Source organism: Ascidia mentula, chromosome 2, assembly GCF_947561715.1.
Source record: "Ascidia mentula chromosome 2, kaAscMent1.1, whole genome shotgun sequence".
NCBI lineage: Eukaryota > Metazoa > Chordata > Ascidiacea > Phlebobranchia > Ascidiidae > Ascidia > Ascidia mentula.
In genome coordinates this window covers 8,605,066-8,632,274 of record NC_138567.1, presented here as the reverse complement: position 1 = coordinate 8,632,274, position 27,209 = coordinate 8,605,066, and the positions used below count along the sequence as shown (strand labels likewise).

General features: G+C 40.9%; 6 protein-coding genes and 3 non-coding genes across 13 annotated transcripts; 6 read left to right on the top strand and 3 right to left on the bottom strand.

Annotated features, from left to right (window-relative positions):
- Nucleotides 1–598: 598 nt before the first annotated feature.
- Nucleotides 599–3,842, top strand: LOC145888715 (cytoplasmic polyadenylation element-binding protein 1-like). The gene is made up of 12 exons (XM_082979537.1): nt 599–713; nt 780–875; nt 1,011–1,358; nt 1,422–1,511; nt 1,626–1,777; nt 1,834–2,074; nt 2,137–2,250; nt 2,339–2,428; nt 2,493–2,626; nt 2,741–2,933; nt 3,102–3,283; nt 3,738–3,842. The coding sequence occupies exons 1-12, from the start codon at nt 599–601 to the stop codon at nt 3,840–3,842; spliced, it is 1,860 nt and encodes a 619-aa protein (XP_082835663.1).
- A 1,804-nt stretch (nt 3,843–5,646) lies between these two features.
- LOC145889221 (zinc finger protein-like 1) lies at nt 5,647–8,302 on the bottom strand. The gene is made up of 6 exons (XM_082980124.1): nt 8,079–8,302; nt 7,842–7,953; nt 7,585–7,778; nt 7,016–7,237; nt 6,502–6,755; nt 5,647–6,264 (listed from the first exon to the last, which is right to left on the bottom strand). The coding sequence occupies exons 1-6, from the start codon at nt 8,178–8,180 to the stop codon at nt 5,985–5,987; spliced, it is 1,164 nt and encodes a 387-aa protein (XP_082836250.1). The 5' UTR covers nt 8,181–8,302; the 3' UTR covers nt 5,647–5,984.
- Nucleotides 8,303–9,675: 1,373 nt separating this feature from the next.
- On the top strand, nt 9,676–13,741 carry LOC145888701 (tRNA 2'-phosphotransferase 1-like). Of its 3 annotated transcripts, none has more exons than XM_082979521.1 (10): nt 9,676–9,852; nt 10,384–10,743; nt 10,934–11,012; nt 11,162–11,255; nt 11,547–11,641; nt 11,791–11,969; nt 12,060–12,176; nt 12,454–12,565; nt 12,718–12,828; nt 13,137–13,741. In XM_082979521.1, exons 1-10 carry the CDS (start codon nt 9,751–9,753, stop codon nt 13,355–13,357), a joined length of 1,470 nt encoding a protein of 489 aa, XP_082835647.1. In that variant the 5' UTR covers nt 9,676–9,750; the 3' UTR covers nt 13,358–13,741. The 3 variants fall into 3 exon arrangements, with proteins under 3 accessions (XP_082835647.1, XP_082835646.1, XP_082835648.1); XM_082979520.1 differs by having other exon boundaries at nt 10,934–11,063; XM_082979522.1 differs by lacking the exon at nt 10,384–10,743 and having other exon boundaries at nt 10,934–11,063.
- Nucleotides 13,742–13,786: 45 nt separating this feature from the next.
- Nucleotides 13,787–15,431, bottom strand: LOC145888703 (uncharacterized). Its single transcript, XM_082979523.1, has 3 exons — nt 15,265–15,431; nt 14,612–14,760; nt 13,787–14,218 (listed from the first exon to the last, which is right to left on the bottom strand). The coding sequence occupies exons 1-3, from the start codon at nt 15,405–15,407 to the stop codon at nt 14,115–14,117; spliced, it is 396 nt and encodes a 131-aa protein (XP_082835649.1). The 5' UTR covers nt 15,408–15,431; the 3' UTR covers nt 13,787–14,114.
- A 1,209-nt stretch (nt 15,432–16,640) lies between these two features.
- Nucleotides 16,641–22,548, top strand: LOC145888765 (uncharacterized). The gene is made up of 7 exons (XM_082979607.1): nt 16,641–16,715; nt 16,920–17,060; nt 17,439–17,570; nt 17,826–19,110; nt 19,267–19,369; nt 20,721–20,910; nt 21,132–22,548. Exons 1-7 carry the CDS (start codon nt 16,667–16,669, stop codon nt 22,523–22,525), a joined length of 3,294 nt encoding a protein of 1,097 aa, XP_082835733.1. The 5' UTR covers nt 16,641–16,666; the 3' UTR covers nt 22,526–22,548.
- Trnat-ggu (transfer RNA threonine (anticodon GGU)) lies at nt 19,771–19,844 on the top strand. Its single transcript has one exon. It is a non-coding gene; the product is annotated as a tRNA-Thr (tRNA).
- On the top strand, nt 20,137–20,210 carry Trnat-ggu (transfer RNA threonine (anticodon GGU)). Its single transcript has one exon. It is a non-coding gene; the product is annotated as a tRNA-Thr (tRNA).
- Trnat-ggu (transfer RNA threonine (anticodon GGU)) lies at nt 20,503–20,576 on the top strand. The gene has a single exon. It is a non-coding gene; the product is annotated as a tRNA-Thr (tRNA).
- Nucleotides 22,549–22,605: 57 nt separating the features above from the next.
- On the bottom strand, nt 22,606–26,474 carry LOC145888766 (solute carrier family 22 member 15-like). Of its 3 annotated transcripts, none has more exons than XM_082979608.1 (13): nt 26,198–26,474; nt 26,034–26,143; nt 25,791–25,955; nt 25,386–25,489; nt 24,679–24,833; nt 24,244–24,433; nt 24,053–24,176; nt 23,786–23,874; nt 23,505–23,725; nt 23,329–23,437; nt 23,116–23,215; nt 22,884–23,053; nt 22,606–22,810 (listed from the first exon to the last, which is right to left on the bottom strand). In XM_082979608.1, the coding sequence occupies exons 1-13, from the start codon at nt 26,322–26,324 to the stop codon at nt 22,738–22,740; spliced, it is 1,737 nt and encodes a 578-aa protein (XP_082835734.1). In that variant the 5' UTR covers nt 26,325–26,474; the 3' UTR covers nt 22,606–22,737. The 3 variants fall into 3 exon arrangements, with proteins under 3 accessions (XP_082835734.1, XP_082835735.1, XP_082835736.1); XM_082979609.1 differs by having other exon boundaries at nt 23,511–23,725; XM_082979610.1 differs by lacking the exon at nt 23,505–23,725 and having other exon boundaries at nt 23,329–23,469.
- Nucleotides 26,475–27,209: the final 735 nt, after the last annotated feature.

Genomic DNA, 27,209 nt, shown 5'->3' with positions numbered 1-27,209 from the left:
CTGTAGTACACGGATAACACGCTGTTTAAGATACAAGGTTTCCAACTTACCCAACTTGAAATGATTCGACCGGCGTATTTAGTCCAAAGCAAGACTCTTTCCAGTTGCTAGATTGTGACGTCATAGTCCGTGTCCTTGAAGCAGAAACCTTACGTCATGCCAATCAACGATTTGAAAACTGGCAAGATTACCAAATCCGTTTTTTCGGGCCCCGTGGCCGATAAAACAGGCAATGTAATAAGGTGTAAGTAGGTGACAAGCAACAACAGCAATGCATTTACACGCCTTGCCATCTACCTTCAATCTATGGGCTGCAGCAAACTTCATCCCACAAGCCAAGTTGCTCCTCTCAGAAGCTGTTAGGTGCGTCAGCTGCATTTCAGCACTCGACCGCGAGCGCCAAAACCTGCCGTGAGCATGCTTTTTTGCTGTTTCCCTCCAAATTTGATGAGCGTTCTCCCCGCCCCTTCCTTTAAAAGCCAGGTACAGCCATTCTGTTCTTTTAACTTGAAACAAACAGCACAGAAGCAGTGTACTCTAAGCGGCCAAGCCGAAGCAATCTGTCACGCATCGCTGATCACCTCCGATTCAAATCAAAATGAGTTCTGCTGTAACTTCCAACGGCGACCTGTTTCGCAACATGAACAGTTTGTTGGGCAACACTCTCGATTTGAGAGGAATTGACAGCTCGGCTGGTACATCCAACGCCACCGGTAATTGCCTTTAATGCTTTGCATTACAATCAATTTAAATTCCGCTTGTTTTCTGTTTAAATCAAGCCATGGCCGAAATGCTGCAGTGCTCAACACCATACACAACTTGGTCGGCCCAGGCGGAATCTCCAAGCAAGACGGAGGCTCAAAAGCCCGCTGAAGGTAATTCTAAAATACGCTGTAGTCTTATGTAAAGGACAGTCAGGCCTATAGATAATTTTCTTTGTGACGCAATAAAAACGCGTTATGTTCGGTTGTATTTACCTAACGCGTGAAACAGAACCGTTTTGTTTACAGAACCGAACAAGGAAATCAGCGACTTATTAAACAAGTTTGTGGAGATCAGTGACACAAAAGAAAGTGATCAAAATTCACTTTCTAAGCTAATGAAACAGCAGAGTGGAGACATTTCCACAGTCACTGGACGTAAGGCAAACGCTGAAATTCAGCAGCGTTTAAAAAATCTTCAAAACCCAGCGCTGACCTTGCGGAGGTCAATGTCAGCGGACAGTGCAACCCAGATGATGCAAAAAGAATACACTCAGTCAGATCTGCAGGCGTTGAATGAGTATTACGCCGAACAAGCTAAACTGGAGTTTGATGCTAAAATAAGACACCTGGCAAGCCATCCTACCTACCGCTCGGGTAAGTTTAGTTGCTTTTTAGATACATCGAGTAGTTAATTTCATAACCTGCTCGTGGTGTAAGATTTTCAAACCTTGTTGGAGCAACTTCAAGGGCCACGACGCAGCGTTTCTTCAGATCCATATCCCGTTGTGTTTAAAGATGCTATGCGCGGTGAGGTTTCTTTTATTGTAGATTATACATGTACATAATTATTTTATTGTAGATTATACATGTACGCAATTATGTTGTTGGCTTTTGTGCTCATAAAAACAATGACTGTGTCAGGCGTCTCGTTGGATGGCAGCATGCTTTCGACGAGAAGCGATGGACGCAGCAGCCAATCTTCGCCAGATCCAGCTGATTTGTCGTCGTTAAGTAACAACAGCAGCTACTTGAATTCTTCTGGATCGGAGCCAGCCTCGATATCTGAACTAGTGGTAGGTTTTTCCAAAACAAATAAATTTTGAAATTGGTGATAAAATGTCTGGCACAGAGCGGGCTCCAAGGCCTGCATTTCAGCACCAACCCTGACATGTACGCACGAACGCATGACGTAGCAAGGTCCAACAGCAGTATTATCGAAGCATCAACGCCCAGGGAAAACTTCGCCACAAACCTTGTTCCGAACGTCGGCCCGTCAATTACATTTTCGGATCAGCTCCTGGATGTTGCCGCGTTGTATGGGGTTTCAGATAAGATGGAGTATGACGCTCGGCTTCACCGTTCGGCCGCTGGTTAGTTGGACCTCATTGTAGTGTTGTCTTATGTAACTGGTTGTTTAAACACGGATTTTTAGCCACTTGTGAGGCTACATGCACATGGAGCGGACACCTACCAATTCGCCACCACCTCAATCCCACATACTCGCCAAAAGTGTTCGTGGGTGGCGTGCCTTGGGACATAACCGAAGGTACAAAGCAAACGAATATAAATAAAACAAAACAGTTTCAACCTTCGCTTATTGATATCTGTTTTCATGGGCGCCACTTCTTTTACAGCGGCCTTGCATATGACGTTCAAACCTTACGGTCTGGTTAGAGTCGAGTGGCCTGGAAAGGACATGAAAGGTCCGCGTTATCCACTGCGAGGTATATAGGGACCTCGGTAGTATTAAACAACCAAATAGACAAACAATGCTTGCATGTTTTGCAGCTGGTTACGTGTACTTGCTGTTTGAAAGCGACAAGTCTATAAAGAGTCTTTTACTGAACTGCACGCACGACGTAACCACCAACGAGTGCTTTTTCCGTCTCTCGAGCCGCCGCATGCGTAGTAAGGAAGTGCAGGTACTGTAACCACTACAACTATTGTACATGGTTTGGACCTCGCACTTTTCAAATTGTGATCTTCCAACGGCGTTACTCGCATGCAGATAATAATTCACTCCGTCATCATTCCAGATAATTCCATGGGTAGTATCAGACAGCAACTACATGCGGGTGCCTTCGGCACGTTTGGACGCCAACAAGACAATATTCGTTGGAGCTTTGCATGGTATGCTCACAGCGGAGGGACTCGCCAAAGTAATGAACGACCTCTTCGACAACGTCGTGTATTCTGGAATCGACACTGACAAATATAAATATCCAATCGGTTGGTCATTTAACTAACGTTAATTAAATCAATATATAGGTACTTTAGTTAACGACGACACCAAATGTGATATTCCTACTATGCCAACCTCATTAATTGTCCACTTAAAACCCACCCATGTCAAGCTATCTGATTGGATGTTTGATTTGTTAAAATGTTTACACTCAGGTTCCGGTCGGGTAACTTTCAGTACGCACTCGAGCTACATGAAGGGTGTCCGCGCGGCGTTTGTGGAGATACGCACGCCAAAGTTCACGAAGAAAGTTCAGATTGACCCGTACCTGGAGGACTCTGCTTTATGCAACATGTGTCAAGTGCTGCAGGGACCATACTTCTGTAGGGAGCTGCCAGTAAGTTACCATAAACCCCAAAGGTCGTTATTAGCCATTAAAACTGTAATACTAAGTATATGATAACATGATAAAACGCATTAGGATTGTACCAGCCTAAGACTGTAATACTATGTCTGTGTATATGATAACATAATCTAACGCATTAGGATTGTACCAGGCTAACCCATAAATTTAGTCGATTTAGTATATGATAACATAATAAAACGCATTAGGATTGTACCAGCCTAAGACTGTAATACTATGTCTGTGTATATGATCACGTAATCTAACGCATTAGGATTGTACCAGGCTAACCCATAAATTTAGTCGATTTAGTATGTGATAACAGAATCTAACGCATTAGGATTGTACCAGGCTAACCCATAAATTTGGGCGAGTTAGTCCTACACTTTGGTGGTTTGTGATGCCTGACTAAACAAATGCAGGTCACTGACAAGTTTTTTTTCGTAAGGATTGCTTCAAGTATTACTGTCGCCAATGTTGGGAGTGGCAGCACTCAGTTGGTGAGTTTCGCAACCACCGCCCGCTCATGCGAAACCAGCGTCGACGGTTCTAAATCGGATTGTAGCTGCTGCAGCGGCACAACAACAACGGTATCTATTTGTTTTCCAACTTTTTAGTTTGTCGTTTACACAATTTGCGTTCGGTTTACGTTTCTTGCTTCCACGGCGTGGAGTTTATTTAGTTATTTCTTCCTGGCATTGTTGTACATAGGAGTGCTATGCGTTCGTTTTCGTGCGACAAGCGTTCGTCTAACAATTTATTTGGCAAACCCTGTAAACTGTCCTTTTACGGGACAAGAAGCGAAATGTAACAAAAAACAGCAACTTGAAATTAAGTGTTCTTAACATGGTTTGACGTTTTAACATTCCGTTTTACGTCGATAGTAAAGGTACAGGCCTTTTTTCACAATTTCATCACCCAGATTTCTTTTATATCTCTGAATTGGCGCGCAATGCAATGGAGACCCGTACTCCATGCTATGTTTTACGGTCGCGTGGATTTTCGGTTTAACGTATGTATGCTATATGTAGCATATGTTTGATTTCTCGCGCTAAAGCGTCTTTAAGTTCTAGCTCTTATTTTTTGATGTCTTGTTTGATTTATTAACCTTTCCGTTTCGTGTCGGTTTGATCAATGGTACTTGCGCCAATACTGGCTTGTTGAAAAACGGTGTCACGGTTACAGTTCGGTACGGGTGGAATTGGTTCAAAAAGCACGATACTTTGTGGTCCAAGCTTATTTAGTTAAATTAAATCCTTGGGCTGTCAAAAACGGGCCCAGCGGTATGTTTTCCGGCTTGCCCAAAGCATCGTGCTCTTTGGCGACATCTCGCGGTTTATGTTTATATGTACACACGCTTTTTTGAAAGTTTTTTCAAACTACATAGTTTATCTTACGCTTTTCCCGCCTTCTTCAACGACCCAACCTTCGTTTGAATATAGAGTTAATCTACGTTGTAACTACATTTTAGTGACCTTTGTGGTATGGCGGCGGTCGAACTTAATTGATAGACCAACGCATGAGGATAAAATTCTTGTTTTGTATGTTTTAGGTATTTTAGCTTTCACAAAAAATGCCGCTTTACAAGGAAACGGTGCGGCCGATCCTTCGGCTTTTTGTTAGTTGCTTTTACCTCGGCCACAGCTTTTCCTTGTTGAATATTTTAGAATCATTGCTTTCGATCATACATAATACCTTTTAATTATCTTGACCGCGTGTTCATTGCTATAGAAAGGCAAATATCCATTCATGCAGTAAAAACATAAACAGCTGCTACGTCCACAAAAAAAAAAAAATTACTTAGTGGCTCGCTAACATCCTTTCGGGTAACATGTTTTGGGAAGGCCGGGAAAATGCGACTGGGCCCGTTTTTGATGTGGTTTCGAATTTTACTCGGCCAATATTTTCATCTCGTAGGAACACAGTCCTGTATTTGGCGTGTGCGTGTACAGTTGTATTTTCTGCCGCTCGCAGTTTGCCAACCGGTGTGGTCACGTGCTTTTGTTTGCTTTCGCTTAACGTTCTTTAATTTTTTCCGCCGCGTTGCCACCTGGCAACTGGTCGCGCTTTATGTTTCACCAATATAAACCCACACTGCCTGCAACATGTTCTACTATTGTCCAAGCTTCAAAATGCAGGGCCATAAGTCCGGATTTCACATTGGTTCTCTATTCATGATTCTTGGGTATATTTATCGCTTTCGAAGTTTAGCTGAAAACGTAGGCGAGTTTTGTAGAAACAGGAATCCCAGAACAACATAAGCGAAACCGCATTGATTGTTACGTATAGTCGCATCTTGATTGGCGTCTATTAGGTCCGGCACATTTTCCACATTTGTTAAAGCCATTTCACGCAAACATCTTGCACATTTGTATTTCACAGCCATGTACAGCAAGGTTGCATTTATTACACAAAATGCAGAATTTCACAAATGCCCGGTACAAAGGAAAAACTTGCTGGAATGCCCGTTGTAACAGAAAATATCAACGCCAGATTAACATATGCTTCATAGTATTTGTAAGCGCATATCGATCCTATGCTTCAAGTTTTATGCGACCATATGACGAATTCACCCAATACAATACAACTGAAAGACCACTTTTTAATGGGCCAAGAAATTATAGTTAATACCGACGTGTTACATCGGGCAACACTGAATGTATAGCAGTTAAATGCAATAGTTTTTAAGCTCGATCTATCCACCGCCAGCAGCAGGTTGCAATGCTTGCAGGGGGTCGATCACATCCAGGTGGTGATTCCCAAAGTCGTTCATGTCTATGGCTTTCGGCTGTGCCACGTGTACATTCGGGTTATTCAACGGATCAAACGCAGGGTCGTTGTCTTTGGACCGTCCCGCCTTGGTCGCAAAAACGATAAAAGTAAGGAGAGCAACGAGTCCAATGAGAAGAAGGATTGCGGCTTTTCGGGGTATTACCCGTGAGTCGTGGTAGCCGCGACCACGAAGCATTCTGGACCTGAAATGCAAAACATGCTTAATGTGGTGGAGTTGTGTATAAGTAACGTTGAAAACACTGCCTTCGAACTTTTGAGTATACTTGTACCTACATTGGTTCTGACTGATATAATCCCCAATAATTTTTTTAACTGCATTTATATGCAGAGAGATTAACCGATTCAAGGTTATTGTATGCTTGCAACTGAAAAGTATATTGTACAACACCCAAGCAATCATTTTACATTAAACTACATACTTGAGCCATCGCCTGAGCCAAGAAAAGGCTGATCTTCGCTTATATTTGTCAGGACCATCAGGGTCCTCAATGCCCAGTGTAATTTTCTTCATGGAAGCATCAGACAGGAAAGGGGTCTTTCTTGACACAGCACCTAGGATGTCATTATCACCATCTCCTTGGTGGTTGTCATCCATCGGCATTATAAAATCCCTTTTAGGCTTTGGTGTGGAGGTGGTTTGAGCTTGTTGTGAGCGCAACGGGGCAGGGTTGGACTTAAAAATAGTATGCAAAAATTGGAACAACTTAACTATAAAAAATTGGACCAGACAATTTTTCATATTTGCTGAACTTCGAAATTCAATTGCAGACAAAATTTGAAGCAAAACGATTTCTGAAATGTTGACATTGTGGCCTACAAAAACTTCACACAACTTTTACATTACAAAATGTTTGTCCTTTTTTGTGCATTTGCATTCACTGTTGATCATTGCTAAAGAACCAAATTACAAACACTTGACATTATAATAAACACCTTTTTTCTCTGCTCCCAATATGTCTCTTTTGGAGTATATGCGTCACTTAGAGTTTTTGCAGGCTTTGTCGCATCAGTTGCATTTGAAAGATACAGACTGGCTGCTGTCGTAGCTGGTGGTGGGGGCATAGTTGATCCATGTAAACTTTCATCATCTAAGTCTTCAATTTGTGGAGTAGAATCAAAACTGTCATCCAGCTTTGTCGGAGGAGGTTCATCAATCTATAAAGTGAAAAACAATTACAAAGTTTAGGGCAGTCCAAACTCTGGCCCTCATGGTATCTTGTGACCCACAGAGCACATAAAAATATTTCTTTTTACAAATATAATTCTGGTTTTTATTTAAATGTATACAGTTAAAATTTTCAGGGAAGTTACTCATTGGTAGTAGCATGTGGTATTGGAAAACTTTGCAGTTATGCATTTGAAGCAGTATGTGTGAAACTTCTACCACCATGGTATACTGTATTAAAACTAAAATTTTAAAACATGGTTGCTTGATAACATGTATATAGGTAATATCCTGAAACAAAATAGTCAAGATTTAAAGTTAATTTCTCAATGCATACCAGTGGCAATCCGAGGCCCACTCTGGCCCAACCAAACTTTGCCAGTGTTTCTTTCAATATATCAACAACCCTTCCAGCTTGATTTAAGGCCGGGAAAATGGGTGAATCACATGTGTAGCACTTGTAACCCGCAGGAGCAGTGTTAGGAGGCAGGGAGCGGTAATGACTTTCAAGGCAATCGGTGTGGAAGATATCTAAATGATTAAAAAAGTAGGTTCAAATCCATCCAAGTACAACTTTAAAACAGTTCAGCTTACCATAGCACATTAATCTCACCACATCTCCTTCCAACAATGAGACATTACAGACTGCACAGCTTGGGTTGTAGTCACTGTCTTTCAACCAGTTTAGATAGGATTGAACAACACACTGAAAGAAATATTCACTGGTTTTGTAAACACTTCTTACAGGCTACACAAATGTAGGAATCACAGCAGAAAACTTAAAACAAGACAAATAACATTTCTATGACGAGTGAAAAACAATTTGCATACCCTTGGATGATTTTCTGTCAAGCAGTGCTCACAAACATTCACCCGGTGTTCAAAACAGAAAAGATTGGTAACCTTTCTCTTTGGACATTTGCACAAACCCATAGTACAGTGACTTCAATAGACCGGGTATTAGAAATGAACTGTACAATTTAAAGACCGCTATGCACTTGACCAGCTACAAATATTTCATGAAATACATGCTGTAAAGTACAACAAATACGCAATAAAACAATAGTAATTTCTACTTGGACTCCTCCGACCGCTCCTCGGATTTTGGATTGATTCAGTGACGCGTAAAGTGAAAACTCACCACTAGTAAAGATGTGAGCAGAGATAACGAAACCAAATAACAAAACAAAAGATAACGAAAATTTGATGTTTTTAAATACGTAATTGTTGTTTTAAATATACCGCAAGGACAAAAACTTTTTTTTTGTTGAAATCTATTGAGCTATGTTGTTTTAGGCATTTCGCTTTAAAATGTATCTTGTGCGTCATTGTCTTATCATAGTGGTCTTATACACCACAAAAAGGAAATCAAATAAACGCTAATTTAATTAATCTGTTCTTCTGGCACAATTAAACGTAAACGTTGTTATCAGCGTTTCGCCTAATATTCAGCTAGCTTCCTCAAGGTTATGGTGCAGCACACAAATAAGAGGGAGGCAGAAGATCACACTTAAACACCTCTTTCTGAAACAATCTCCGTGTAAACAACAGCAAACAGTGTGTATATTTCATGGTTCTACATAACTTGTTGTAACTGCATGTTGTTTCCCGCGTATTCTCAATTATTCACGTGATTCTACAAACGGTGTTAGCTGTCCTTTTTTCTCGTGTTTTTTGGGTTCCTGAAACTTGTTTGGGTGCAGCATGCAATCTTATATCCTGACGAAGCCTAGCTGAATAGCAGGGCAAACGTTGGTAACAAACTGTAAGTTTAATTGTGCCAGAAGATCAAATTAATTAAATTACGATATGCCCGACAGCAACAACAACATAATAAAACAAACAGTGTTTCTTTGGTGCAATTGGCGGGGGTTTTCCCAGAGCTGATGACCGTGTTACGGGATAAAATACCACAGCTTTGATCATATCATTTCACATGACACATACGTTAACAGTATGGCTAGGGTTTTCCGGTTTTATATATTTTAACTTTGTTTTTTTTCATGTTGCCTACCCTTTTTCTTTGGATATTTGCACAGACTTATAGTTTGGTGACTTCAATCAATAGACTGTTACTGCACGTGCATGAAATAAATTTAATGATTTAAATATACCGCAAAGACGGAAACATTTGTCTTCTGTTGAAATCTTTTGTATTTTAGACAAATACATTTCGGTTTGGAATGCATCGTCGGTGCGTCGGTGCGTCTAAAACAACACAATAAGAAAATAAAAAATAAAAGGCTTACTACTAGCCTTAAAACGCCCTACATGCAACCACTACATTTGTAAATATTTACCAAAAACGACAATCTTTAAACCAAACATAGTGAAAATAACTATATGCTAGTTCGTTAATGACGCAACCATTCAGTTTTATATTACGTATTTGGGAATTTCCCTTAGTAGAATCTTAGTTCCCACTTCCCATTTCCTTTCTTTTCCTGTTCTGCTCGTGGAAGGTGGAACTTTATGCAAACTTGGCAAACAAATAAAATACAATATGTCGTCGAGACCAGTACCTGGATTGACACAACCGTTGGATCACAAAGCAAAACAATCAAAAAACCAAAAAAAGCGAGATAGAAAACGCAGGCACAAAGAGGTAAGATTTGAGGTCATCATTTTTTAGACACACAGACGCAAAGAACTATTTTTTTATTGAATTATGTTCCACGTTAATGGTGTATGTTTACATGACTTAAAATAAGGACTTTTTCAAAGAAACTAAAATATATTTTATTGTGATCGTTATACATGGCTTAAACAGAACTGGAACTATTTGTTTGTTAATTTAGAATGACCTTTAACCTCGTAGTAAATAGCCTCTTGCATTTATTATATCTAATAACATTGATAGTTTGCAAATATTCACTTGGAAATCTATGTGACAAAATCCTGAAAATGGTGTCATGTTTTTTGACATTCTGATTCAAATGCAGACAATTTACAGATATACTTGCCACACAAAATTTCTTATTTGAAATTCATTCACTATTGTGTTTTGTTGACCCGTGATAAGTTATACTAAAACATGCTAACACCCAAGACATCGAAATACTGATCATGAGAGTGTATATTGCATTTGGAGAACAAACTTGAATATAGTTTGAAGCAAGATACGTGTTTTCTATAGACTGCTGCTATACAAGAGGCTAATAAGCATGAACCAGAAAGCACAGAAGCAAACTCCCTTGAAAATGCCAACACTTACAATTTGAACAATAATGAAAAAAACAAGCAAGAAAATATTTCAGCACAAGTTGCCAACCTTGACCTGAACCGGGACAGTTTCAAACCCAATCAGGCTGAATCAGAAAAAGCTCAAGAAATCATCAAAGAAAGCAACAATAGTGGGAATCAATCCACACAATTGGAACCGACTGACAAGGTTCCTCCATTGGAGGAAAAGGTTGAAGTTGCCCAAGAAACTCTACCAAAGTCTGAAACAATTGCTTCACAAATTATTAATAATGGGGGAAGTGTGGGAGATGAGGTTGGTATGAATGTTATATACACACTTGCAGAGGATTTACAATGTGTCTAGTTCACATCACAATCATGTGTGTACATTGGCACTTAACTGTATTTTCACTTACTTGAGATGTTTTGCTTGCTCACATAAGCCCTTTCCTTACATCCACATATGTTTTATTATTTTCCCACATAATAAAATATGTGTGTAGAAAAAGGGAGACTACAAGAAGCAAAGAACAGATCATGCAGCTGGCAGTGAAAGACATTACTCACAGCATTCAAACACAGGTAGCCATGCTGCAACTCAACAGGGATTGTCTGGGTCTGGATATGGAAATGGTAGGTATTGTTAATTTGCATTTGACTATTTTGTTCCACATATCTTAAAACACATTTTAAATTGAACTGCAATTGTGAATATTGACGAATTTATGCAGAAAGAATAACACAAAAGTCCAGTGCTGCATCGCAACAGGGACCACACCAGGGTTATGACCAAAGACAGGGCCAGGGTGGTTACCAACATCAGAGGTAAGCTGCGTGTTTCCATATGCTATAGTCTTGTTAGAACTGAGAGCTGCAGACAGGGTGTACACACGGTTGGCTCTTTTTGCACATACTTGATAAAACTGTAATGCAGCAGTTAAAGTTACCAGTATCAGTATCCACAAACCAGGTGGTGTTTATGGTTTAACAGAATATCAATTAAATCACATATTTTGTGTTTGTGGTGAAAGCTTGGTGTAATGTTTGTTAACAATTTCCTTACAATTTACATTTTTGACAAAGTTAACATTTAATATTACTGATATTTGTGTTCAGCCAACAGTACTATGAGTACACTGAAGTGGATGTCTCCAAAGAGCTTGTACGCATTTTAAGACACGGAGCTTATAAATGGTTAAAACTGGATGATGGTAAACAAATGCATGTAAATTCTTTCTTACCAACCGAACAAAACAATCAGTTTTATTTAAACGGATTAAATGCACTTTGACAGAAAATATCAAAACCTATTTTTTAAATATATTTAAAGATTTTAAACTACTATTGCAAAATTCTGCAGAGGGATTTGTACCTGTTGGTCAAATTTTGCAAGACAGAAAATTTTCAAATAAATTTCCTGGAGTCACTTCTGAAATGATACATCAGATTGTCGTAAACAACGAAAAGAAAAGATTTGAGATGGAGCTGCACCAAGAATGTGGTTATAGGATCAAGGCAACCCAAGGCCATTCAGTCAAGGTTTGCAATTTATTAGTGCTGTTTATTGTGAGCTGATTGGTGCTGCAAATTTATGTTTGCCTTTCTGCATACATTGTTTTATGTGCACAGGTGCAGAATTTGGCTTTAACGCCAATAACAGACTCAAAGGACTATCCAGAAGTTGTTCATGGGACATATCTTGATGCATGGCAACAAATTAAAAAGCAGGGATTAAAACGAATGAATGTACATATTATCTATATATTATACAGCAGTGCCTATGTAGCAATATATGTTATTACGGGTTGTTACATCTTCTATTGTCAATTCTGTGGCCGAGAGACTATTAACCTTATATGACAACAGTTTTTTCCCAAGTTTTTATTGCTGCAGTTCCAAAACTTTGCTGTAAAAATGTTTCAGTGTCACCAAGCTTTTCAAAATTTTGTACGGCCGATAATTGCTATTGACTTTGTGATTTAGTTGTCAATGAAAATGAGTAATAAATAACATTGTTACACAGAGAACTCACATCCACTTTGCAATTGGAATGCCGGGTGATGAAGATGTGCTCAGTGGAATGAGGAATTCCTCTGATGTTGTCATTTCTCTTAATTTATCCAAGGCATTGGAAGGTATATCATTTTAAGACTTTCTTTATTTCATTTTCCAAAGCTGTAAAACCGATTAGGCAGATGTGTTTGTGTGTACAATGCATTGACTGCTCCTGCAGGGCGTATCATATGATATTACCTTGGCAAAGTTTAAAATTTTTTTGTTTATGCAGCTGGCCTCAAATTTTTCCTTTCAAGTAACAAAGTGATCCTGTCTGAGGGAGACAAACGTGGGAGAATTCACCCAAAATTTTTTGAGAAAGCGACACAGTATTACCCAAGACGTACGTCAAGCTGCAGTTTCCATCAAACAAATATCTAACAAACTAAAGAAGCTACTGTATTTTACTGAAATGATAAAACTAAAATATCAAGTGATGAAATTGTTTCTTCCATTTATTGAAGTTTTAAGTACTGTTTACAATTGTCATGTATTGCAATGTGATTACAGAATGAAACAACTGGATCAATTTAAGTTCACCTGGCAGACTGTCAATCGCGCACTGTATCGATATGCTCACATATTAAAATTAGCAAAGTTTCATGTATTGCATATTTTTTTAACAGCAGTTTGCAATTTCCATCTACACAGGAATGCTTCAGTTCGAAGTACCTCCCGACTACGATGATAAGGAAGAAGAGAAATCACGTCGAGATAACAAAAGAGGGTCAAACTGGCAACAAGGTTCCGACCAATCATCCCGTCCGAAACAGCATCATGGTGGAGACAAGAGGGAGAGCGGAGGCCGTTATCAAAGAGGCGAACGATCAGGAACAGGCCAAAGACCAGATCGCGGGCCACCAAGACGTTGAGCTAACAGATTAAGTGATGATCAATGACTTTAGCTGTCGAAGCATGTTAGGCCTGAGTTTGATTTAATATAGTTTGATCGAAGTAGCTTTCAAATCGCTTTTCTTTCTTGACATTTTGTCAGGTGCAGGAGATAAAAACTTCGTATTTGGGTTGATTGCTGTAGGTGCGCTTTATTTTTAGTTAGTCTGGGCGTAAAGTGTGATTGTAACCGTTTTTGCAGAGGATTCACTTTAAACGTTTTAACATTTCATTTCGTCGCCACTGTCGAAACATTTTGGTTTGTTGTTCAGTTTCTTTTTAGTCATCCTTTATTCAAAGAGAAACTTTGACCTATATGACTTCAAGCAGCGACGTAATTGCAATGTAATTAAATAAACAGTTCAACTGTACAAGACTTGTTTTGTTCTTAAAGGTTTTATGTGAAACTTAGCGTTTCATACCCGACAGTCGAATAGAGCATTTGTTACCAATAAAAAAACAAGATTGCCCTTGTAACAGGTGAGATTCCAACCCAGGCGAATAACAATAGGTCATAATAGTTAAGTGTGCACTTGACCATATTTCAAAAACAGGCGAAAACCAAAAAAAACGAAGTTAACAAGCTTTGTTGTCAAAACGACTCCAATAACAACGACGTGCGGTTGGGAGCGCGTAAAAAGTGGAAATCATTAACTTACAAATCAACAGAGTAATGACGAAAGCGATCAAAAGCGAAGAGCATTCAATATTTTTTTCGTTCAACATAAATTGATTTTGTCAGTTCTGTCCGCATTGTGGAAGTCTCATCTGCATTGCTCTTATCACAAACCGATTGTTTCGACTGTACAACACCGTCAACATTCCATCCGTTTTAAGTTGTTCTGCAAATACGTTACGAGAAAATCACGTCAAGTCTGTTACTAACCTGGGACTTTACGCACATTATTACAGGCACAAAGCACTACACATAACAAAATTGGCTAATTGGAAATCACGTTGTTGATGACAGTGGGTGAATAAAAAGTACAAATGTTATCTTAAATTACTCGGAAAGAGTGTTTGACGATTAGCGTCAGTAATTTTGGATAACTGATTAGACAGGATAGATCGGTCGGTATAACCTAGCAAATAGGATGATTCCTGTTGTCTGAATGTCATTTTTCGCTCATTTTATCCTAATGTATTTTTTCTACAGCTCTTTTCTCCTGCGATTACAGTAGAAGCAATTTTAGACACCATCAAAGGTCCTATCTACGTAAACCCAAAATACCCACTTGGTGTGACTATCTCCTGCCACGAGATTGGGTAATCGTCTTGGTTTTTTCCGAACGGCCGTTTATAGGCAACGGGTGTGGCGTCAAACCACGCTGAACGCACCCGCGTGTTGGAAGGGTCGCACTTTTCAAACTGTATGTAGTTTGATCTAAAGCAAGAGAATATAGGACGGTTATTTCCGAAAAGCAATAGAAATAAATATCCAGTAAACATTATTCCAAATATCGAATTTTAACAAGACGGGTGGTACGACTTCAAGGAGTCTTATGAGGTCAGGTGAAATAATGCCATATAGCCTCAAGGCAGATCATTTTTATTGCAATATAATAAGTTTGTGGAGACTTTCGGCTGCAGGTGGACAAAAAACACATTTTAAGAGAAACTACAAAGTATCAATAATACGCAAAACGGACGAAAAAAGGATAATATTAACACACTTATTCCAAATCAACAAAAATGTGTACAAACACCCACACATATACGAATATATTCTCACAAACGATAAGGCTTTAAAAATCTTTCTGAATTTTTAATATCACAAACAGATAAGCAGTATACAATATAACAACGAGTTAAAGTAATATGTTGCTTCCATTTGTCAATATAGAGTATATATAGTGGATCTCTTTTACAAAAGTTTTGCACCAAATACCTGGTTCCGTCGTTGACGCAGGCAGTTTTCGGGTAAAATGCAACAGAACAGTTTGCGTAATTTAAATCTTGTCCCACTGACAGTGCAGCCAAACTAAGAAGAAAAAGTGGAACCAACATCGTTCCAACACCATCCAAGGTCATGCCTAAGTGCGTTTCCACCGCCGCAATCCTACACATAGATATAACTAAAAATAAGCCGACTGCTTTGCTAAGACGTAACACTGCTTGATGTCAACCACTTTGACTTTTTGTTGAGACTATCACTATGTTTGTCAGTCATGCAACCTTTTTAGAGACGAGTTTTCGTGTTTTAGCAATGGTGCACCCGAATAGTGTTGAAACTTCTCAAACATACCGATATTGATGTAAAACATGTGCGTAAAAGTAAAAAAAAACTAAACACGCGAATCGCAAATTGGCACAATTCTTAGAGCTAGTACGTTAGTATTCATAATGCACTATTCATGAAAAAGCACAAATCGCAAAAATTTGGACGCTATGGCCACCCTGTATATATATATATGATATACTGTTTTGGATGCTTGCCAAGCTTAATCTCTCCCATAACTAATAGCCACTAATATTTTTGCGCAATAATCTAAAACACATTTGCATGATTGCAACATCACGCTGTGTCTCACATACTGCAATACATCCCAATACAAAAGCGTGCCCCCGGCTAAGCAGTAACAGTGCACTGGCTTGAAAAGATGTGGCCCTAACGCACCATCGCGACGCAAAACGACATTTAAATTGGCATATTACGTGACGTAAGAAGAAACGGGACAGGATGCGTTCTTCACGTTTTGAGGTTTTCCAGACTACTTTGGTGTAAAGCAGAAAATAGTGATGCTTTTTGCACAAAAAGCTTTAAAGCAAAAAACATAAGCGCTGTTTTGTATTCAATATTAAACACAAAGCTTCGAGTAAAAAAAAAAGATAAATAAGTTATATCTAAAAGATGAAGTTGAATGTCGAGTTTGAAGGCACTTGCTGTATCGCGAGGCTTCTTTACAATTCCCCCTGAGCGACAATACTTGACAATTCATTAAAAATTACATTTTACTCAAGTAGAAATTGCGTTTTGACGCATGGTTATTTTACAGCGTAATTTTAATGTGGAGTTTCCACCAGTGTCGCCCACAACAAGCGGCGTTGGAAAACAGGAGAAAATAATAATTGTTGTAGACAATTCATTATCGTATTGTTCCGACTGGTATAATCATGTCACAGCACTTTTTCCCATCGATAATAACCGGAGGCTAAATATAAACACGCATTACGTATCGGACGCGCATGGGCTCTCATGACGAAATTCAAGACGGTAAGTGTTCGCACGATTTGGGCTCCGTCTCTGTGGCAATTTGGTGCACTACGACTTACAGCGTTGAAGAAGGAACATGTTCGTTAGAAGAATTTTGCTGCTTGTTGGACTGTCTGCACTTGCAGGTTTGTGGTCCATGCCGTTTTCTGTAGCGCAGTTTATTAGTGGTAGATTAAAACCATATTAATATTAAACAACAACGACTTGAAGGAATTTAGTTTGTTTTAACAGTCTTGTAATTTAATTTTGTTGACGTTGAACACAGCTGCGAAGTCTAAAGTTGCAGTCTCTTCCATTGGCTGGACGTGACGTGTTAATTTCTCTTGCAGTGAAAGCAAGATTCCTTTTGTACCGCGCCTGCCGCCCTGAAGATGGTTATCACCGTTGTCCCAACTCAAATGTTTGTATTTACCGACACCAGGTTCACGACACTTTTGCCACATGCCGGGACAAGTCCGACGAGACGCAAGGTTGGTAGTAATTCAGGATAAGTTGTTTATAGCGGGGTTCGTCAACCTTTTTGAAGCAGCGTGTCAGTTTGTAAATTATTTCAAAATAGAAATAACTTCACGTCGTGTCAACATGTGCACAAACCAAACTATTTTGTTGCCTTATTTGTCGCCATCACTGTGCAGCGACGCCGATAGAACCATCTAACTTATGTGGGTAAATTCATACAATTTTGAGCACCTTTTTCCTGACGCACAGTAATCCCATAAGCAGAGCAAAGTACTGGAATATGAGCTCATAAATCACTTAGAGTGCCATCAATAATCACCTCGCTCCCAAGGGTTTACTGATCCGTAGCCTACAGCATTAACTAAATGTTATAACGTTAACTGCTTCAGCGATGCTTGACTGTACGGACGACGAATTTCGATGTCGAGTGACTTCTAGGTGCATTCCACGCTACCTTGTTAATTCGGCAGACAGTTGCACGCGAAACGAGGGAATAATCCTTCCATGCCGACCAAGTGAAGGTAAATATTACAATTTCTTTCGTTGAAGAATCCAAATTCGAATCAACCAAATAAAGTGCGCCGAGAAGAGCTTCATAGACTGATGACGCTATTTTCATGTAATAAATCATTAGGTTTTCGTTGGTAGTCAAAAATTTTAAACCGGATGAAGTCGGTCGGGCGCAAATCACGTTGCGTCCGAATTTGTAAACACAAACTCTACATGCGCGGGTGACAAGTATACACCACATACACTTAACTGTCGCCGCGCTGCAGAATTCACTTGCACCAAAAGTCTGAAGTGCATACCGCGATGGATGGTTCAAGACGGATCGGACGATTGCAACACCGACGTTGTGCAGGATAATAGCGACGAGACGGCAACGATATCTTGCTTCGCCACTGAGGTTCAATGCGTGCAGCTGGGGCTTCGCACTCTACCCAGCTGCATACCCCGGGATTGGATAGAAGATGGTTCCATCGATTGCAAGGACGATTTCGACGAACTGAACAGCCTCGAACGTTGCTACAACGACACGGAGTTCCGTTGCTTGAACAACGGTCGATGTATTCCCAGGTACCGTGTTATGGACGGCTTCAAAGACTGCAGAGACGGTTCGGACGAGCAACATTCGCTACAATGCAATGTGAACGAGTTTCGTTGTCACGACAACACGCGGTGCATTCCGCGTTCGTGGCGGGGTAACACTCTAGCAAACTGTGCTGACGGGAGCGACGAGTTGCCGATGCTCGTCAACGAGACGTGCCTAAATAGCGAGTTTCGTTGTCATAACGATAAACGCTGCCTCCCAAAATCGCTTCTGTGCGACGGAATGGATCACTGCGGCGATTGCAGTGACGAAATTGAAAGCTGTGCTGAGCCGAGGCTCCTGAGGTGCCCGGGCCACCCTGAGGTTTGTGTACAAGCCACATATTCGTGCGACGCCTACACTGACTGCCCGAACCACGGCGAGGATGTACAAGACCGTGTTGGATTCAAATGCCTTCGCCAGGTGTTCGGCGTTGAACAAGCGCGAAGTTGCCTGGTTCCGCAGTGGTCGTTGAACGATTCATATTCTTTATGCGACGACGAGTCAGATCTTTGCTATACGAACGGCACATTTCGTTGCTCCAAATGCCTGGATGATAAAACGATTATCGCGCCGAATCAACGTTGCGACGGCGTGATCGACTGCCCCGACCTCACCGATGAGTGTCTGTGTTCCCAGTCGTTAGCTTCACACGGAACAGCTAAGACGGTTTGCGACAGTGTGTGTTACGGCGACCACAGCAACGGTGCCTGCAGCTATTGCAAGCCGGGGGAGATATGGTGCGGCTCTGGAGGTTTTTGTGTCCCTATGAGCAAAGTATGCGATGGTGTGGTAGATTGCCCACTTAATGGACTGGACGAATTAGCTTGCGGAAAGTCGACGACAGAAGTTACCGCTGAGAAATCGGCGGACTTTCCTTGCGATCCGCCTCAACATGGATTTGAACAGCTGGTGGATGTTTTTCGCATTGGAGAATTGACCAATATAACAGCTCCTAAATTCGCAGTGCGGTAAATATGTTGTTGAAAATTTTAGGAACCCATACATGCTAAATATTTGTTGTCTTGACTTGACGAGAGCAGAAAAAATAATAAGTCCTCACAAAACAATCAATTCCTTTTCCAAAATTGTCGCGGTTGAAGACAAATGATATTCCCTCTTTGCAGGTGCGATGGAATTCCGGAATGCATGATTTTTGAGGATGAATGTAGCGCAAGAGCGAACTGCAGCAACATTCCCGATATTTGCTACAACATTCGCTTGCACAATGTAGGCGACCAATTTCGACAATTTTTGCTTACTTATTTTTCAATTACCTTGTTAAAGCCTCGCCGCATGGTGGGCGAAACGTCGGTTAAATGATAAAATCTACGTACTACCTGCCAGAAGAAGAGTTCACTTAATTACATTATGCTCAATGGTATAGCAACAACGCAGTAATATTTCATGCAATGGCATGATAGGCAGGATCGCCCCACTGCGCAGGTCCTTGCTTGGCGATCACAGCTAACGTATCGCGATCATGAGGTTTTCAGGCTTTGCAGCCCAGGCAATGCAGCCTAGCTGGATCAGCCACTTTTTCCTGACAAGTCGGAGCAAGATTTGAAAAATCAAGCTCCCGGTGAGGTTTGAACTCACGGTGAGGTTTTTATACCCCGTGAAACCACTGAGCTCCTGTAGCTCAGTTGGTAGAGCGTTGGGCCTGGTTAGCCCAGGGTCGTGAGTTCAAACCTCACCGGGAGCTTGATTTTTCAAATCTTGCTCCGACTTGTCAGGAAAAAGTGGCTGATCCAGCTAGGCTGCATTGCCTGGGCTGCAAAGCCTGAAAACCTCATGATCGCGATACGTTAGCTGTGATCGCCAAGCAAGGACCTGCGCAGTGGGGCGATCCTGCCTATCATGCCATTGCATGAAATATTACTGCGTTATCTGATACGGTGGTAGAGATCCCCTACGTATATGTGAAGGTTGCCTGGCAAGTTGTGCGCTTGCGCACCAGTGTACCTTGGCCACAATATACCCCGTGAAACCACTGAGCTCCTGTAGCTCAGTTGGTAGAGCGTTGGGCCTGGTTAGCCCAGGGTCGTGAGTTCAAACCTCACCGGGAGCTTGATTTTTCAAATCTTGCTCCGACTTGTCAGGAAAAAGTGGCTGATCCAGCTAGGCTGCATTGCCTGGGCTGCAAAGCCTGAAAACCTCATGATCGCGATACGTTAGCTGTGATCGCCAAGCAAGGACCTGCGCAGTGGGGCGATCCTGCCTATCATGCCATTGCATGAAATATTACTGCGTTATCTGATACGGTGGTAGAGATCCCCTACGTATATGTGAAGGTTGCCTGGCAAGTTGTGCGCTTGCGCACCAGTGTACCTTGGCCACAATATACCCCGTGAAACCACTGAGCTCCTGTAGCTCAGTTGGTAGAGCGTTGGGCCTGGTTAGCCCAGGGTCGTGAGTTCAAACCTCACCGGGAGCTTGATTTTTCAAATCTTGCTCCGACTTGTCAGGAAAAAGTGGCTGATCCAGCTAGGCTGCATTGCCTGGGCTGCAAAGCCTGAAAACCTCATGATGGTATAGCAACAGTAACAAATATATGATTGGTTGCATTTGTGATGTCAAGGCCATATTTCCCAAAGAGATGGGCTTGAACGAAACTTTACGGTTCAAATTGAGAAAATGCTCTGGCGCCCTGTCATATGTGTTTGGTGCGTCGATATGCAACGGCATCCAGGAGTGTTCGTTCATGGAAGATGAGATAGACTGCCCCGAGAGGTTTTATTGTGACGTCGGCCAAATCCAGTGGCTTTCAGGTATTTATTTCATTGTGAAAAAGTTGTGGTTTACTTTTGTTGCCAAAGCACAAACCTTTTAGGTCACACCTTTCAATCAAATATGTCTTTGATTAGTAAAAAAACGGGCTAACAGCCCGTTGACGTGTTTGTGCTTGTAAATATTAGTGCTTGATTTGTCATATTTTTTAGTAATTGCAGATTTTCACGTGCGGTTTTATAACGAATATTAATTGTGGCAGGTATTAGACATATCGTCAGCATACCAATGAACCAGCGTTGCGACGCAAAAATGCCGACGGACTGCATCGACCAGAAGGATGAAAAAAACTGCAGCTCGATTAAGCACTTTTACTGCGAAGGTGGTTCGCCTCTCTTTGTACCACGTGGAGCGGTATTGGATGGAAAACGGGATTGCAAAGACCTTTCTGACGAATGTCCAACCGGGTTTACAGATCCAAACGCTTTGTCTTCTAGAGAGGAAATGATCAGAGCTAATGGTCTGAGCATTTTGGTGTGGTTTATGGCGGTGTTGGCTATTGTTGGGAACGCCGGAGTAATCACAGTGACCCTGCGGCAGCTGATAGCGAAGCCCAAGGTCAGTGTTACACAGCGCAGGAGCAATATAGCACGGATTAACAAGATGCTGATCCTGAACCTTGCCATGTGTGATATTTTGATGGGAATCGCGCTATTGACAATCGGTGCGAAATCCGCTCAATTTTCTGGGGGTTATTGCCTTGAGGACCAACGATGGCGCACTAGTTCAACGTGCGACTTTATAGGAATCATCACAGTTTTATCAAGCGAGGCGTCGGTCTTCACTCTTGTGTGTCTGACGTCATACCGACTGTTCAGCATTTACTTTCCTATGGCGAGTCGCGGTTCAAAAGTCAGATACTTGCTTCTGTGGATTCTTTGCATTTGGACGCTTGCCGTAACCATTGCGCTTCTGCCCTTGGCCAAGTCATTGTCATCGCACATGGTAACCGGCATGCTTATCACGCCAAATCCCTACTTCGGCTCAGATGTAATTACCCTCGAAAAGCTCCAAACATTCGCAGAGCGCTTGTCGCTGCAAGGTTCCAACACAACGCAAGTGTTACCAGACAATTGGTACGACTTGTACGATTTCCTCAGGGCACGCTATCCCGAAAGCTCGCCACTCAGCTTGGGGTATTTTGGCTACTATAGCTCAAGCAGTGTGTGTATTCCCAAATTCTACCGTATCGCCGACGACAAAACACAGTTCAACATAATGTCCTTTGTGGTCATTACATTCAACTTCGTGTCCCTCATTTACGTTGCGTCTGCGTACGTAGCAATTTACCACCGTTCGGTTGCGGGGCAACCCGCGCAGTCAACCAATCACAGAAGACCACAACGGAGCACAGCGATGCAGCGCAAAATTGCATTACTTGTGGCGACTGATTTTTGTTGCTGGTTACCAATATGCGTTATGACGTTTTTGAGCATGGCAAATATTTCTCTACCACCTGAAGCGTACGCATTTTCAGCAATTATATTGTTACCCATCAACAGCTGCCTAAACCCGTTGATTTACTCAAACGTGGGCCCAACGCTCTGGAAATTCGCAAGGAAACATACGAAAAATCGATTCTGTTCATCTAAATGAAACAGGGAATTTACCAAAATACTGTAGGTGAACGTTAACTGCACTGTTTCAACCTATACCGTCAACAAAAATGTGTTATATTTTTATTTGTATTGAAAGTTGCATGCATGAAACCACAATAATTACAGTCTGAGGTTAATTTACAATATACATGTTCTATTTTTGCTGCTCGTAGTTGTTTAGGATCAGTTCAGCAAATCCTTATTTCGCACTCATATTTCCACAGCTGCGTTTAACCCATTGATTTCCTCCAAATTTCCTTCCCTCTCTTCCAAGTCATTGCACCTGAACACATAAAGTTAGATTCTTTCTGTTGCAACGAAATGCACCAAACTTAGTGAAAGATCGGGTGGCGTACAGTTTATTTCCCTTCGGCAGGCAGAAGATACGGGAGGCAACTGAATTACGAAAATGCTTTGCCAAGAAAACGTCAGCTTGATGAAATGATGTGAGGACAGGTTCGTTTCTTGTTTCCGGAAAAACGCAAGCAAGCAAAGCTCCGATTGCCGACAATATGCCGAAAATTGTCTGCAAAAGAGAAAAGTATGTGAGTGATTAGTTTAGATAACAACGTATATTGTCCACTGTACCGGTGTCAGCCAAGGCCAAGAATATTGAAGCTGCAAAGTGAAAGGCGTGAATATGGTTGCAATTCGAGCAGCCATCGACGAAACTCCCAATGCTGTGGCCCTAAATGTTAGGTCCATAGGTTTAGTGTAGTTAGGTCTGCCAGTAAAATCGGGGTAAAGCTGCATCCTCAACAGTTCTACTTTGCTAAAAGACAGTAAATCAAAGACTTATACCTTCCAGGTGTAGGGAATAATTCTCCAGTATGTTGATAAATCACAGCAAAGGCGGCACTCGCGCTGAATCTACCGATCATGGCAACGACTACTCCAGCAATTTCCGATCCTATATTCAGACCCAATGAGTAAAAGGACAATCTGTGAAAGTTACATTTACAAGAACAAATTTTCACCATTACTTCTTCCACCAAGCCCAATAATAGCAGTAGAAAGAAGGCAGGAAGCGCTTGAAACTCCCAACGACAGAACGGTTGTCCTGGTTCTACCCACTTTAATTATCATTGGAATAACCAGAATACAAGAAGCACACTCAATAACGCCACCTAGTGCCTGATTAACGTACACGCTCCCGGCCAGAGCTCCCACGTTTAATGTGAGACCATAATACACCAAGCTGTAACCAAGAGGTCTACCGGTAACTGATTTGCTGCATTAGTTGTAAAACACTTATTACCTTGTAATAAACCAGATTATTGCATTGCTGAACAACATAAATCGAAGCAATGGACGTTTCAACAATTCTCCAAGACTTACTTTTGAATTCTAAACAATTGTAAAAGTAATGTAGGGTTTTTCACTCATTTACATGCGGAATGATATTCAAATTTCACACTATGCAAAAATACCTCATGAAACCAAACATTTTTTTTCAAATTATTAGTGAATATGTAAGTCCTTGTGAAGAAAGAACAGCTTTTGGTTTTATGTTGTTACTTTATACCCAATCGTCAGCTGCCTTCATTGCATCCTTGAATGTCTTGTTGCACAACTTTCCTTTGTTTCGTTTCGCCATTACGTGACACACGCGCAATGCCTCCTTTTCTTTGCCACGTGACATCAGCCATCTGAAAATTGGGAAAAGTATTTTGAAAAAAGTTGCATTGCCTTCAACGTAAAACATTGCAATCTTACCCTGGAGACTTCGGCAAAATTATCAAAGGGATGGAAAGTATTATCAACGTAACAGAAATCGCTACAGTGAGCTCCCTCCAGTCACGCCAGATGTAAGCCATTCCAGCAAAAATGACGCAGCCGATACCGAAAATGCAGTTATAAATGGATCCAAGGTATTGGCGGACAGAACCTTTGGAAACTTCACACACTGAAAATAAAATCGTAAACGGATTTTTCTCGCAGAAAACCAGAAGGCAATTGACATGAACTTATACAAATTATTGTTTTGTACTTGTTTTCTTCTGCACCGTAAACAACGGTGTTTGACCACCTTCGCGCAAGTACTGAGCTTTCATCATTCATAACGTGATGCTTAACTTTAAACCAAGACCCGAAACTTAATTGTATGTAGTACTGCTAGTTAATCATTATTTGAACCCCTCTTGCACTCACTGTATGTGAAGGTGTTTACTGAGGTTGGCATGAAGAAGCACGCTACAGCGAATCTCAACATAATCAGGATGTAAATATTGGGAGAGAAAGAAATGGCAAGAGTCGTCGCAAAACTCAGGATCACCGAAACCTTGTACACCAGCATTCGACCGAATCTAAACATTACATAGGTTATGTCAGGAGAAATATTTTTTGCTCGTGACCTTGGTAGGAATCAGCCTTGCAACTTTCACGTTTCGAATGTTCGCAAACCAGTTGTTTAAATTTATGAATGTGTTTCAAATGAAAAACAAAATTAAATTTGTCTTTAATTTAATCGATCTTTGCATACCACGCTTCGTGCGCGAAGGAATTGAAAACTTTTACTTTGATTCACACAGATTTTGTGCAATGGTTTATATCAGTGCTTCCCAACCAGTGGGTCGCGAAGCATTTCTAAATGTTACAGTTTTCTATTAGATCACGAAATTATTGCATTATCATTACGTAACATTTATGCAAAAATGTAACAAATACGTGACAATTAAATGTATTGTGTCGCATTAACTACTTCAGTACGTACGCCAGCAACTGTTAATCTTATTTCCAAAAAGTTGGTTGCGAACTGAAAAAGGTTGGGAAGCACTGGTTTATATCATGCATCTATACAGCATTGAATAACATTAACAAGAACAAATAGTCAACATCAGTTCTATACTTGATGGTACCTATCTCCGGCCATCCCACCAGCTGCTGCGCCAATCATTAGGCCTGCAAAGTAAGCCAAGGAGCATAACGTCATCATATACAGTTTGTTGCAGACGAGGTTCCACTGTGAAAAGATAGCGTTACGAATACCGATCAAGCAAGCTATATTTCCAGCATAAATTCTCAATAGTGTGTTATCAAGTCCAATGGATTGTACTGCGGACGGCAGTCAGCTCAATGCACTTCTTGTGTAATCTTAAAATTTATTTTGTAGGCTTAACGGTTGAAGTATTCTTTCTTAATTAGTTGCAGATATACCAGAAATTCCAATGAGCTATAGGTAAAGTAAAGTGTATGCGACTTTGCTTCAAACACTCCAGTTTGCAACTTCGTTCAAGAGCAAGTTGTTGCACTCTCCCAATTACCTCAGTGATTGCTGTCTCCTTGTAAACAGATCGATCAAAATAATAACCATCAGTACAATTGGTTGTGTTTTGAGTATGTGAAGTTGCACTCTCAATGCACGAACTCGTGTAATTTTCCTCGCACATATCTATGATATAGTCGTATCTCAAGCACCGGCTGTAATCCTTGCAATGTAGAAAACGACTTTAGGTCATACAATGTTATTACATAAACATATATATAGATACTAAAAACCATCCAACCTTGGCTGCGTTGTTCCAGGGTATAAAGGTTTCCAGAAGAAAGCTTTCGTTCAGTAACAATGAAGCGTTCTGTGCGACCGGGATATTGCATCGCGAATGTGGAAGACCAACTGTTGTTTAGATATTTAAACAAGATTTTGCCTTATACATCACACTTAACTTACGAATGAAAACGGAACTTGTATTGTAAAAACTTCCAACAATCGATTGTAGCAAAGCCACAGAGGTAATCAAGAACTGATATCGTCCATTTCCAACTACATCCACCAGCAAATCGTCGTAGGCTGACATGACTCCTGTCTCTTTCACTTTAGCGCAGAAACAAGATCAGAAATGTATCAGCCGAGTTGTCTGGTGCGGCAACGAGAAAAAGGTCGTTACCCAAAGCTGCACCTCAATGTATCAGTTGCTATATTGCAACGCAGCGGTGCAGAAAACCAAAACGTCTGAAGAAATGAATGGGAATTATTGGTGTGTAAAATTGTACATTTCCGTGAAGCAGTGGGTTAAGACTTAGTGGGCGCAATCACGACGCTTTTTCGTCAGATATACCATAAGCCCATATTCTGCGTCATCCACCATTGGATCTTTTTCATTGTGTTATGCATTCTCCCCTAAGTTTGCATATCGTCTTTCAAATACATTATGTTACGCGACAGAGCACGATTACAACTATAGTGCTAATCTTGCTCCCCTGGCATTGCAATTTAAAAAAACCGTTCTTTAAAACACCATGACAACATTTGCTTTCCTGACAAACACACCGGCGAAAAAAAATCTCCTAAGAAGACTTTGTTGAAATCGGCTTTACGTCATGGTTGGTTCCATTCGAAATGACATCGTGCCTGCGTAGCGCCCAAGCTACCATTTCCACCGAACACTGAAATATGTTGACAAATCGTGGCGTTAAGTCACGTGTGAGCATAGAAGTGCGGGAAAACACTTCAGAGCTTCTTGTCAAAATTTTCTGCATATTCTGGTACAAAGTACCAAAATTGGTCCAATCACGTTTCATACAAAGGAAGAAAAACGCCACCGTTGCCAAGGAGAGTGCACGAAGACAGTAATGGATACTTGGGTTTCTAACCATTACTTCAATACTATTAGTTTCGGCAATAAAAAGCATCTGGCGTTAAACCAAGACTAGTAGACACATCTTATGTACCTCTGAGCATT

What these genes read in the sequence shown, in the direction of transcription:
- LOC145888701 (XM_082979520.1), top strand. Translation starts at nt 9,751, where the DNA reads ATGTCGTCGAGACCAGTACCTGGATTGACACAACCGTTGGATCACAAA. An exon ending in GAAAACGCAGGCACAAAGAG is followed by an intron (nt 9,853 to 10,383) that starts GTAAGATTTGAG and finishes TGTTTTCTATAG; the next exon opens with ACTGCTGCTATACAAGAGGC. An exon ending in GGGGAAGTGTGGGAGATGAG is followed by an intron (nt 10,744 to 10,933) that starts GTTGGTATGAAT and finishes ATATGTGTGTAG; the next exon opens with AAAAAGGGAGACTACAAGAA.
- LOC145888766 (XM_082979608.1), bottom strand. Translation starts at nt 26,324, where the DNA reads ATGTCAGCCTACGACGATTTGCTGGTGGATGTAGTTGGAAATGGACGA. An exon ending in CTTGGCCTTGGCTGACACCG is followed by an intron (nt 23,054 to 23,115) that starts GTACAGTGGACA and finishes TCTCTTTTGCAG; the next exon opens with ACAATTTTCGGCATATTGTC. An exon ending in CTGCCGAAGGGAAATAAACT is followed by an intron (nt 22,811 to 22,883) that starts GTACGCCACCCG and finishes TTATGTGTTCAG; the next exon opens with GTGCAATGACTTGGAAGAGA.
- LOC145888703 (XM_082979523.1), bottom strand. Translation starts at nt 15,407, where the DNA reads ATGACCTTGGATGGTGTTGGAACGATGTTGGTTCCACTTTTTCTTCTT. An exon ending in TGCGTCAACGACGGAACCAG is followed by an intron (nt 14,761 to 15,264) that starts GTATTTGGTGCA and finishes CTCTTGCTTTAG; the next exon opens with ATCAAACTACATACAGTTTG. An exon ending in GCAGGAGATAGTCACACCAA is followed by an intron (nt 14,219 to 14,611) that starts GTGGGTATTTTG and finishes ACGTATTTGCAG; the next exon opens with AACAACTTAAAACGGATGGA.
- LOC145888715 (XM_082979537.1), top strand. Translation starts at nt 599, where the DNA reads ATGAGTTCTGCTGTAACTTCCAACGGCGACCTGTTTCGCAACATGAAC. An exon ending in TCCGCGTTATCCACTGCGAG is followed by an intron (nt 2,429 to 2,492) that starts GTATATAGGGAC and finishes CATGTTTTGCAG; the next exon opens with CTGGTTACGTGTACTTGCTG. An exon ending in CAAATATAAATATCCAATCG is followed by an intron (nt 2,934 to 3,101) that starts GTTGGTCATTTA and finishes GTTTACACTCAG; the next exon opens with GTTCCGGTCGGGTAACTTTC.
- LOC145889221 (XM_082980124.1), bottom strand. Translation starts at nt 8,180, where the DNA reads ATGGGTTTGTGCAAATGTCCAAAGAGAAAGGTTACCAATCTTTTCTGT. An exon ending in ATTGGGAGCAGAGAAAAAAG is followed by an intron (nt 6,756 to 7,015) that starts GTGTTTATTATA and finishes ACTATTTTTAAG; the next exon opens with TCCAACCCTGCCCCGTTGCG. An exon ending in TGGCTCAGGCGATGGCTCAA is followed by an intron (nt 6,265 to 6,501) that starts GTATGTAGTTTA and finishes TTTGCATTTCAG; the next exon opens with GTCCAGAATGCTTCGTGGTC.
- LOC145888765 (XM_082979607.1), top strand. Translation starts at nt 16,667, where the DNA reads ATGTTCGTTAGAAGAATTTTGCTGCTTGTTGGACTGTCTGCACTTGCA. An exon ending in CAAGTCCGACGAGACGCAAG is followed by an intron (nt 17,061 to 17,438) that starts GTTGGTAGTAAT and finishes TAACTGCTTCAG; the next exon opens with CGATGCTTGACTGTACGGAC. An exon ending in GCTCCTAAATTCGCAGTGCG is followed by an intron (nt 19,111 to 19,266) that starts GTAAATATGTTG and finishes CCCTCTTTGCAG; the next exon opens with GTGCGATGGAATTCCGGAAT.